Here is an 11651-nt window from a genome sequence, read left to right on the forward strand (position 1 = left end):
GCAAATACTTTGCTTCTAAAGTGAATGACGCTCAAGTCTAGCTTGTAAAACAAGCCCTTAACTAAAACCTATATGGAAACCACGGTAAAAACTTCAATTTTCGATTTATGGGAGCTTTGTCGCAATTATGACATGGGTGACGTGATAATGTTCACTTTAACCCGGTGAATATGTCTTTACCTAACGCCGTGAGCGCTTTCCTAAACTTCTTTGTGGTCTGCTTTCTAAATAAGTCTTTATTAGCATTTTGAACATTTACAATATTTTTCCCAGGCTGTTTTTCATCTCCATTTCCTGACATTGCAAACATAGTAATCCATAGTAGATTTAGCTGTTTTTTTGTTTATATTAGTTTCTACTAAATGACCATCGGATAACACTGTTCTACTGGATTCATCTGTTTATTGTGTGAACTTTTAAGCTTTCTCGGAATCCATATAACTTTTCATTTACTCTTATATGTACTGTATATTACAGATGGCACACAGTTCATTGATGGTGTTGCTGTTACTTCAGTTTGTATTGGGACAAACCTCTGAAAAACATTTCTCTGATGATCATCACATCAGACAGCAGCATCACAATGACCATGACATGTCTGTACTGCTTGGAGATAAGGTTGCATAATTATTCATTTTGTATGAATCACTCATCTCTTTACACATTTTTCATTTACAGTATCACTAGCTTACCCCACTTATATAATTTTAGAGCACTGAAGAAATAAAGAAACTTAGCCCAGCAGAGCAGAGGAAGAAGATAATGGAAATTGTAAAGAAGATTGACACTAATGGTGACATCCTTCTGAGCACAGGTATCTTTATATTCCTGTTTAATGTAAAGATGAACTAAGGAGACTGTTATAATCTGTGTGATGTGTCTTTTATCTACAGAGGAGATTACTCTATGGATCCAGCACGTCTACAGAAAATATGCTCTAGATGATGCAGGGGAGCGGTTCCCTGAGTTTGACATAAACAAAGATGGAGTTGTAACATGGGAGGAATACAACGCCGTGGCCCATGACCAGCTTATACGTTTTGATGACGACGCAGTTCTGGACGACCCAGAGCAAGAGTCTCTTAGACAGGTAGGCAAACGTTATTTCCTCACTCATCATATCACAGCCTGATATGACCGTTAAGACCTTAACACGTGTTTTTATTCCCGTTAGCTCCACCTGAAGGAGAGGAGGCGCTTCGATTTTGCTGATGTGGATGGTGTACCCGGCCTCAACGTAACAGAGTTTCTCGCTTTCACTCACCCATCTGAAGTGGATGACATGGCTGTGAGATGAGTTTGGTGTTACTCCTTTAAAGCCTCCTCCATCCATTATAAGACTGCATTTTTCCATCAGCTTAATTTCATTTACCAACTTTTTCTTTACCAGGATTTTGCAATTGAAGATGTTTTGAGTGAATATGACACCAATAAAGATGGCTTTATCACTCTAAGTGAATTTATTGGAGACGTGCGTGGTGAGGGTAAGATCTCATGCTCAAAACCCTAAAGAATGATCTGCTTGTCATTGATTATTCAGCTGTGCTGGGATTATTTCACCTAATAAGTGGGAATGCCTTGTGGTTTTTGTTTCTCAGATGATGCCCCTTCACAGTGGGAGATCGAAGAGACAGTGCGATTCAAAGAACTATATGACCAAGATAAGGATGGCAAGCTGAATCGAGAAGAGCAATTGCGTTGGGTTGCACCTAATAGCTATGGTTCAGCGAGAGAGGAAGTAAGAGTCTATAGATGAATTGTTTTTCTGTTTTTTGTTGGTCAAACAAATAAAATAATGTTGAAAAAAAAAAAAGCATCCAAGGCCTTTGGACATACCTGGATGTCTCTACATGAAGTGTCTACTGATCTTTAGTCACATCCAGAAACACAATTAGACTGAAATTAACACACACACTTGTACCCTTTAATGATGTTGAACATTGAATAATCAATCACATAGTGGTGTAACAACTGATAAATTCAATGATATTTTAAAGTTTCTTTACAGAATCTTCAGTTAGACATTACCTAGAGTTATCCACCTCACCCGTGTCCCCTACTACTGTCATTTTAGCAGACACTTTTATCCAAAGCGACTTACATCTGAGATGAACATCCTTTCATGGAGCAATTAGGGGTAAGGGCCTTGCTCAGGGGCCCATGGTGGTTCATCTTGGTTGCCATTCCAGGGCTTGAACCTGGGTCCTCCAGACCCAAGCCCACCTCTGTAGCTACTACACTACCCACTGAGATACATTGGTACTGTTACTTTCCACAAAACAAAGGTAATCAGTTTTATTGATGCGCGATTGAAAAGACCTCCTCCTGAGGTTTCCCCACAATCTTTTTAACTTGGTGAAGGTCAGGACTCTGACTTGGCCAACCTAAACCATGAAATTATTTTCTATTGCAGTTATTTTTATCTTTTGTTTTGGATCATTTTCTGGTTTTCAGTCTAGTTTTCAAGGCGTTCCACTGTCCCTATGAAACGCCTTGACTGTAGCTTTGACATTCTCTCATTAAAATGCATTCTCATTCGAGTCATATTCAGTTTTAACGATTTAAGTGCACTTCAAACCCTGAAGTAACAAAGCAGGTTGTATACATTTCCGCACGTGTTGTCTTCTCCTGCTCCTCGTAGATTTCATGTTGTGCTGTAACATTTGTAGCAAATTATCTTTATTTGTAGAGCACTTGTCATTTTGTAGATCGGTTAAGACTCAGTTCTTAAGAAATCATCTTGTAGTTTTTTTCTTTTTCCCCAAGGTTCTTCTGACTCTATAATGGCTCTAGTGTTTTTATCAAAGTAAATGAGATCAGTACACGGTTTTGACAAGTTAAAGGGCAGGCTTTAGTAAGTTAATAGACTTTGTGCAACTGCCCATATGGGGAGGGCTACTGTTTCAGTCCGCCGTGCTTATCCTAACTAGAGCCCCTGACTTTAAAATCCTTATAGTGGAGCAGATTATGACCCGGATCGTTCAGTTGCGGATACAAGCATGAAAATTGGTACACATACTCGTCAAACCCCACTCTATTCAAAAGTACCGCGTGCCATGCAAAATTTTAAGGGGACGGCCCCTAAAATCCAAGATGTCCGCCCATAAATGTGTTTTTTCCTTTATAACTCGAGATCTATCGATTTTAAGCCCCATAAATATATTGAATGTGATTATAAATGTGGGCATTGCGGAAATTTTGGTACCAAGTACATGTCTGTATCTATTACGGTTCTTGTAATATAGCATATAGCATATAGGTACTTTTACAGACTCGGGAGCAGGGCCGGATTTAGCCTGGCTGACTAGGTCCCCAAGTCCCCAAAATGCATAGAAAAAGATGCTCTATGCTGTCATCATTTCATCTTATATCCATATTTTATATTTCTTATTGGTTTTATATGTAGGATACCCTACCTGACACTACCCTCTGCATTTACCCGGGCTTGGGACCGGCACAAATAGGACGCCTGCCCTGTTGAGGCTGCATTAATCTTTTTTTTTTGTTTGTTTGTTTTTTTACTTTTTTTTTTCTTTTTCTTTTCTTTTTTTTTTCGTAAAATGCACTCTCGTTCAAAATCCACACAATAATGCCCCCAAGAAGTTCAATCCCAATATATTTAATAACGGAAGTTTAGGATGCTTCTCCCCTCACAAAGACCACTCCGTTTAGTTCACATTAGTCCACTTCAAAAACCTTATCAGCCACTTTATACCAATTTCCATGTTGTTGTTATTCAAGCGTTGTCGTTGACAGCTAACATCCCCACTTCTTCTGCAGCCATTCCTTTGTAATATGTGCAGAAGGTGATTTTGAATTGGTTGTTGAAAAATGAATGGATGCCCCTGGAAAAGATGTCATGTTCAAAGCAACATATGTTGCTCTAAAATCTCTGTTCATTTCTCTGCGCTAATGCTGTCATCACGAAAGTGTAAATTGTGTAAACCACCCCATACCATCTTACAGAGTTAGCTTATAGACTTGTGCTTAAGTATGGATGATCCGCTGTGTCCATGTCTCCCCACAAGAAGTAATGCAGTAATGCTCACTTGAAACTCTGGACTTCTCTTCATTGATGCATTGTGTGCCGACCATGTCAGGTTCACGGCACCATCTATTTCTTCTGTCACCATGACCTTCTCTAGCCACTGGTACTCAAGTGCGATTTGGGGCCCAATGCCACCTGTACCTGTCTTTGGTATTTGGCATTTTGGTGGTAGGGGATTCTTTGTTTTAAAAGGAGGCAGGAAGAATATTTGTGAATGTGTCAGGCAGTTCTGGAACTGACCTGACATTATCAGGTCCAAATCGGATTTTCTGTCTCTCCTGTCCCCCATTTTCCTGAGTGGGATGCTGGAAGACGGAGATGCTGGTCCCATGGAAGGATGTTGTGGCAGTTGTTGCGGATGGGTTGTGATCAATGTTGTCCATCACTGCAGTGGTAAACAACCCCTTATGCAAAATTGGTGGACAGACCACACCGTCTTCTACATACCTACTGACTGCAGCACCCCCCAACTGGGCTGAAATCTCCAGCACCCTGTCATACGAGATGCTGAGACCATGCTCATGCATCATTTCTACAAGACTTCTCTTTCTTGTTTTTGCAAAGACAGATAGTCCCATGTAGATGGGAAATTGGGTTTCTCTAGCTTTTGAATGCCTGTGTGTTGTAGCTTCTTTATATTGTGAGTAGCAGTTGTACTGTAGGAGTTGGGCAATGGCCTGGTCTGACTTTGAAGCTCCAAATCTCAGCTGTGATTTGATATCTCCTCCATGTTCAACAATGCTTATGAACTGAAGAAGAAGGTTAGGCGTGGCATTTTTAATAGCACCCTCTGGAAATGTGCCATCAAAACTACAAGGATGATCTAGTATGTTTTTCCTTAAAATCCTTGCTGCTTTGGAAATAAGTACTGCTTCTGAATATTCAGAAGACTGTGTAAGTGCTGTACTCACATCTTTATTGAAAGCAAAAAACACATCTCTTCCCTTTTTATGAGTCTGAAGTTCTGGAATTTCTGCTAGCAATCTTTCCTTTAATCTTGTGGAGTTGACAGCTAGTGAGTCAATGCCAAGTTGTTCCAGACGTTGTTGGTATAGATGTCTCATATCTGCAAGGCGAAAGGTGTTTGGACCTTCGGAATGATTGCTTGTTTCAACAATGTAAGTGACAAGTTCTGACAGAACTAGTGGGTAGTGTGGTTGTGTGCTGACATTCACTCTAAATTCTGCAATGGCCCCATTGGATGCATAGAACAAAAACATGCATGCCAAAAAAATGTTTCGTAGTTGCTAAAATGATTATTTCAAGTTCATGGCAGCCATCTTGAACACTGGACTTAGAATTTTATAATCCTACTTAAAACCCAACTTTAATAACCCTACTTAAAAAGGTTAGGAAAAAAACATTTTCATATTAGCCTACAATATTCACTGAACAACAATCCATGTTCAAATGTCTATTTCTCCCGCGAGTCTGTAAAAGTACCTATATGCTGTATTACGAGAACCGTAGTAGATACAGACATGTATTTGGTACCAAAATGTCTGCAATGCCCAAATTTATAGTTGCACTCAATATATTTATGGGGCTTAAAATCGATGCATTTCGAGTTATAAAGGAAAAACCACATTTCTGGGCGGACATCTTGGATTTTGGAGGCCGTCCCCTTTGAATTTTGCGTGGCACGCGGTACTTTTGAATAGAGTGGGGTTCGAAGAGTATGTGTACCAATTTTCATGCTTGTATCCGCAACTGAACGATCCTTGCTATTTTTGGCCTTAATCTGCTCCACTATTAGGATAAGCTGTGAATACATAATACATCATCTAGCCAGGACTGGCATCGATAACTCATTATGTTCAGGGAAGTTATTGTGATTATACCTATGACTTTAGCTGCTCCTTCTCTTTCTAATTCTCTTTCTATTATTAAACTGGGGAGAATAAAAAATGTGCTTGAGCAGGCAAGACAGACTTTAAGCCTTTGTATATCTTCTGTCCCTTTAAATATTAACTGATTCATTTTCCTTGTGCTGTCTTGTCATTAACAGGCTTTACACCTGACCAAGGAAATGGACCACAATGGAGATGGGTTTATTTCAGAAGCAGAAGTTTTGAAAAATCAAGAAACATTCTTGAACAGTGAAGTGACAGATTATGGCAGACAGTTGCATGTGTCACATGATGAATTATAGCCATGTGCTTTTGTTTTATGGACTTTTTCCCAAAAAAATGCAGTGTAGTTTGTTTCTTTTTGTTTTTGTTTCTCTCTCTGTCCCAATTTGATAGTAGGAATGCTATTTACATCACTGTGGAAATTATTTTCAATTTGTATTGTATAAATTGTAGCGCATCTGCCATTTTAATGCCACTAACACAGAAAGTGTCCTGTAAAAATACAAAGTGAATTAAAGCTGTAAGCAGCGTTGATCAGGCCCCTCGCACTCATGGCTCCCCCAGGTCCCCCACATTCCTGGGTCAATAACACTATAAAAAGTTCCTTTGCTGTTCACATAAAAGTCCACTTATCATCATAAGCATATTAGAAAATAACAACATTCTAAGGTTCTGGAGAAAATTACCAAACATTTGCACACGTAAGTGTTATGGTGAGTCTCTTGTTATGGAATTACACCATTTTAAACCAGTTTCTTTAATTTGCTGTAGGCCTGGGCGATAAACCAAAAAATTAGATACATACATTCACTGCGACGACTGACGTCAATTTGCCCATGTTGATAATTTCTGTATTTTGATGAAAAAAAAAGAAAAGAAACATCTTATCGATTGTTTTGACTGTGTGTGTCAACAATGCTCTCGTTGACATTTCAGGTAGAGTGGATTTTTCCTTTAACATTTAATGCCAAAAGTCAAAATTTAGGGGATATCAATGGCCGATTAATCAGACGATAGTCCAAAAAAAAAAAGTCCACCTAATTCACCATGCTTATTAATTATTATTATTATTATATTATATTATTAACCAGTCTATCTCTAATTTTAGGATTTGTTGTGCGACAGATTATAAAGAAGCTGTAATATAATAATGTAATATATATATACACAAGTAATAATGTAATAATATATATATATATATATATATATATATATATATATATATATATATATATATATATATATATATATGTTATAATGTAATAATATAAATACATGTTGTGTCATTATATATATATATAATATATATATATATATATATTATATATATATATATATATATATATATATATATATGTGTTATAATGTCATAATATAAATACATCATAATGTAATAATATATAAACATGTTATAGTGTCATATAAATACATGTTATAATGTAATATATATACATATATATATATATATATATATTGTGATTATACCTATGACTATATAGTCATATGACTATATATATATATATATATATATATATATATATATATATATATATATATATATATATATATATATACATGTTATAAGGGCTGCTTTATTACAAATAATTCCACCATATAAACATATAAATCTAGAATGTGTGTGTTTAACAGCTGACCTGTAGGTGTGTGTAGCAAAACACAGAACATTAATTACCGTCAGATCCTGATCTGATCCCGATCCGGTGTTAATGAAGTTACCGGTGCTGTGCCTTGTGCGTACAGCCTCTTAACACAGCCTCTTAACATTTGACATTTCATTAGCTTATGTCATACATGCGAAATACTAGAGAAGTACAAATACGTGAAAGTTGAGGCTGTTGTGCTCTCTGCAGTTTTCATTATGGACCAATCTGTGTGCTGAAATATGGAGAACACTGGAAACAGCTCCGCTCACTCAGACAAGTGCAAATTGCACTCAGCTGCAAAACTTTATGGGCGTGTTTGCGCCGGCATATCATTAGAGCAAAATCTTTTGTGAATAGGACCTTAAAGCGGGGCAAATTGCGGGCGCTAATGCGGCGCAATTCACAGCGCTATTTGCGGGCGCAATCTATTCTTTGTGGATTTGGCCCGATGTTTTCAAAACAACCAAAAAACAGTACACTTTACTCTTTAAATTAGGATACCTGCACTCCTGTCCGGACTCCTCGTCTGTCCTCCCTCCAGATGACTTTCAGCCAAAACGGATTGTATCGTGGCCATGTAACATTTTACCTTAATGGGCCGCACTTGGCCTCCGCTTTCGTCTTTGCACAATGCGACACAAACGCGCTCCGTAATCTTTGGCAGTTTTACGGGTAAAATATTACTGAATGCCATACTTCTTGGACTGTAAGGTTAATTTCGCTTAAAAACGACTTAATGTGAATCTATTTGTTGATATAAAAACGTATTTTGCTTAAATTTTATTTTTACTACATAATGTCATACTGCTTGTACTTATAATTTGGAAACAGCAACAGCTAGCAGCTCCGTGCTTGGTGATGCATTTTACAGAGGAAATAGATTGTATTTAATCATTAATTGTCTTGTATGGAAGCATATTGCTACCATGGCAGAAAAATCGATTTGTTTATATCACATTATAATATGATACTAACATATCACGTTGTAATCTAATTGTAGATGAAGCACAAGAACTGGCAAAGAAAAGCCATGGAAAGGGGAAGACAGATACGAAAGACAAAGTGGAGGAGAGTTCCTCTATAGATACAGAAGAGATACCAGCAGCAGAAGAAGGTGGCAGTTCAGTGGATGATGAAGGTGCACAGGATGAAGAGATTGACAACAGACATTGCAAACCAGGACGAAAAAAGTTCAGATTTTATATAACAAAAAAAAAAAATTGGGACAAAATAAAACCTAAACATAACATGAAAAAACTCAGATCTCCATGGACAGACACACTGTATCATGAGTTTCTGAAAGAGAACCCATGTTGCACACTTGCGTTCAAGTACCAGCATGTGAAAAAAAGACACAGCCACAAAAAGAAATGTCAATATTTCAGTGCAAAAGCAAGATGTACTTTTGATGGGTGTGGAGCTGTCTACCTTTTCTCTAAGAGAAACAAGCCAAAATCAACAGATAAAAAAATAACTTTTCAAGTTATTCGCTTTGGTGTGGTTACCCACGGAAAAAATCAAAGGCGATTTCGACCAGCAAAGTACCTGCGATGAGGAAAAATAGCGAAAGCTATAACCAAAGGTGTCAGTAATTTCCATTATGCCATGCTGAAAAATATACCAATGCAGGAAATAACAGCTGGCAACATAACTCGCAGCATGACCAAGGATGTTTTGAAGAAAATATCCTCTGAGGTGAAGAAAAGTTCAAGGCTTCACAATGATGTCATGCTGGAACTAATGCTCACTCAAAAAGTTATCTGGGAGAGCAGCAGCCATGCGTCATTTAAAGGTTATCTTCAGCACCTTCAAGTCGATCCATTTGCTTTACAGTTGTACACAGAGGGTGGAATTAACATTCTTACGGAACACCTAAAAAAACCATCACCTGTTACTCTCTACCTTGATGCTACAGGAAGTGTTGTGCAAAAAATACCCGATCAAAACAAGAAAGTTTTGAATTATGCTCTAGTTTTGCCTGGCATGGGCAGGGACAACCCTCCCCTACCTGTCACAGAACTTGTGTCAAACAGCCATTCAGTTCCTGCCATATCACACTGGCTAATGGAATTTAAAAGAAAAATATCAAACAAAACTAAAAAAAAAATAGCACAGGTGGAGACAGATCATAACTGGGCAATGATTAACTCTGTATTAATTTTATTCAACAGAGAAACTGTTCCTGTCTACCTTGCCAGAGCATATGAAATCGGAATGGGACAAACCATACAAATTCCACCCTAACAGTGCTTCATCTTTGCTCTGCCCACATTCTGAAGGCTGTATTACAAGCTTTGGTGAAGAAAACCAGAGACAAAGGCATAAAGGAATATCACATGTGTGTACTTTTTGATTCAAAGGAGGACACAAAAGTGATGAACCAGAGCAAAGGCTATCTCGATGTGTGTATTTTGGAAAATATTGAAATATTTGAAATATTGATGAGTGTTATTGATGTGCTACTTAGAAACTACATGGGGATCTTTCCCTTATGGAGCGTTTTGCTTCTTGGGGATATCTCACGGCACATGAATACAGAAGTTAAAAGAAGTGATGAAAAGAGAGAAAACAAGACTAAAACAAGAGACACAAACTGCCATGTTGAGCTGTGGTTTGGTTTAGTAAAGCATTCTATCCTGCAAAAGAAGAGGTACTTGCGACCAGCAGAGTTTGTGTCCAAAATGCATGCCTCAATGCAGGGACGATACATTGAGCACATCATGCAGCAGAACCTTCCAGAGCACATTTTGGACAAGGTCAGTACAATTTCAAGCAAGTCCGATGAAGACCCCGTTGAACAGTGGAACAAACGCGACGGTTCGGCTGTACGGTCTAAGTCATCAAAATACTTCAATCCACCAAAAAAAACTAAATAAACCCAAGAGAGGTTTCAGCCCAATCTGGGGCAATAGCCAATTTGCACCGGGTAGGAATGATGGGGGTTTTAAATCTTGGTTTAACAAGGGGGTGAGATGCTTAGGAGATTTATTTGATCGTGTCAGTGGAAATATGCTCTTGTTTGAGGAGCTGGTTAATAAGTATGATATCCCTTGCACTCATTTTTTCAAATTTCTGCAATTGAGGAACTTTATTAGGGTTAATCGGGATCGGTCTGAGCTGGCCCCTCCTCTGTCCACATTAGAGAACGCCCTGGTCAAGAACCCATCTGGTAAGGGGCTTATTTCTTTTTTTTATGATTTAATAATGTCCTTTTCACCAGAGTCTTCTGAATATAAAATGTATGCCTGGAAACTAGACTTGGGAGATGACCTGACAGAGAAACTTTGGACTAAAGCGTGCTTGAAAGCCCAGTCACAAACGGGGAATACCCGTTTCAAATTACTCCAGTATAACTGGCTTATGAGAACATATATTACTCCAGAAAAAATGAATACGTTTAACGGAGATATACCTGATTTGTGCTATAGATGTGCTACAGAGAAGGGCACTTTGTTCCACTGTCTCTGGTCATGCCCCAGATTAATGGAATTTTGGAGGGAGGTGGGACAGGAAATTCAGAAAATACTGAATATCTCCATTGTACCAGAACCCAAACTCTTCCTGCTGGGACTCTATCCAGATGGTCACACGCACAGGCGAAGTGAGCGGAGGTTTATTGATATTAGTTTACTACTAGCCAAGAGGGTTATTGCTATGTCTTGGAAGAGTCCACACAAACCAAGCATCAAGAAGTGGTTCCAGGAGATGTCACTGTGCTTACCGGTGGAAAGGATAACATACATCATCAAGGACAAACAAGAAATCTTCGAGGAAGTCTGGGGTTGTTTTGTTGACTATATGAAAAATGAGAACCTAAATCATCTAATGGAAGAGCCTGGAGGAGAGTAGTGCCTTTGCCTGTTGTGTTTCGTTGGTGTTTTTTCTTTCTTTTTTTTTTTTTTTCTTATCTTAATGTCTCTGGTCTCATGTAGCTTTGCTTTTCTGTTTGTTGTATTATGTTTAAAAGAGAAAAACAATAAAAGATATTGTTTAAAAAAAAAAATAAACCCAAGAGCAAGATGAACACAGTTACACTCAAACAGGATCAGCAAGACAAAGATCCACAGGTGGGTTTTGTATATGTAC

General features: G+C 38.1%; 1 protein-coding gene across 5 annotated transcripts; it reads left to right on the forward strand.

Annotated features, from left to right (window-relative positions):
- The first annotated feature begins 24 nt into the window (after window positions 1–24).
- Window positions 25–6433, forward strand: rcn2 (reticulocalbin 2). 5 transcript variants are annotated; one of them, XM_061722638.1, is made up of 8 exons: window positions 25–84; window positions 478–618; window positions 712–814; window positions 894–1090; window positions 1175–1288; window positions 1391–1484; window positions 1599–1738; window positions 6057–6433. In XM_061722638.1, the coding sequence occupies exons 1-8, from the start codon at window positions 73–75 to the stop codon at window positions 6198–6200; spliced, it is 945 nt and encodes a 314-aa protein (XP_061578622.1). In that variant the 5' UTR covers window positions 25–72; the 3' UTR covers window positions 6201–6433. The 5 variants fall into 5 exon arrangements, with proteins under 5 accessions (XP_061578622.1, XP_061578621.1, XP_061578623.1 ...); XM_061722637.1 differs by having other exon boundaries at window positions 80–188; XM_061722639.1 differs by lacking the exon at window positions 25–84 and adding an exon at window positions 110–136.
- Window positions 6434–11651: the final 5218 nt, after the last annotated feature.

This window comes from Cololabis saira, chromosome 5, assembly GCF_033807715.1.
Source record: "Cololabis saira isolate AMF1-May2022 chromosome 5, fColSai1.1, whole genome shotgun sequence".
Taxonomy (NCBI): Eukaryota; Metazoa; Chordata; class Actinopteri; order Beloniformes; family Belonidae; genus Cololabis; species Cololabis saira.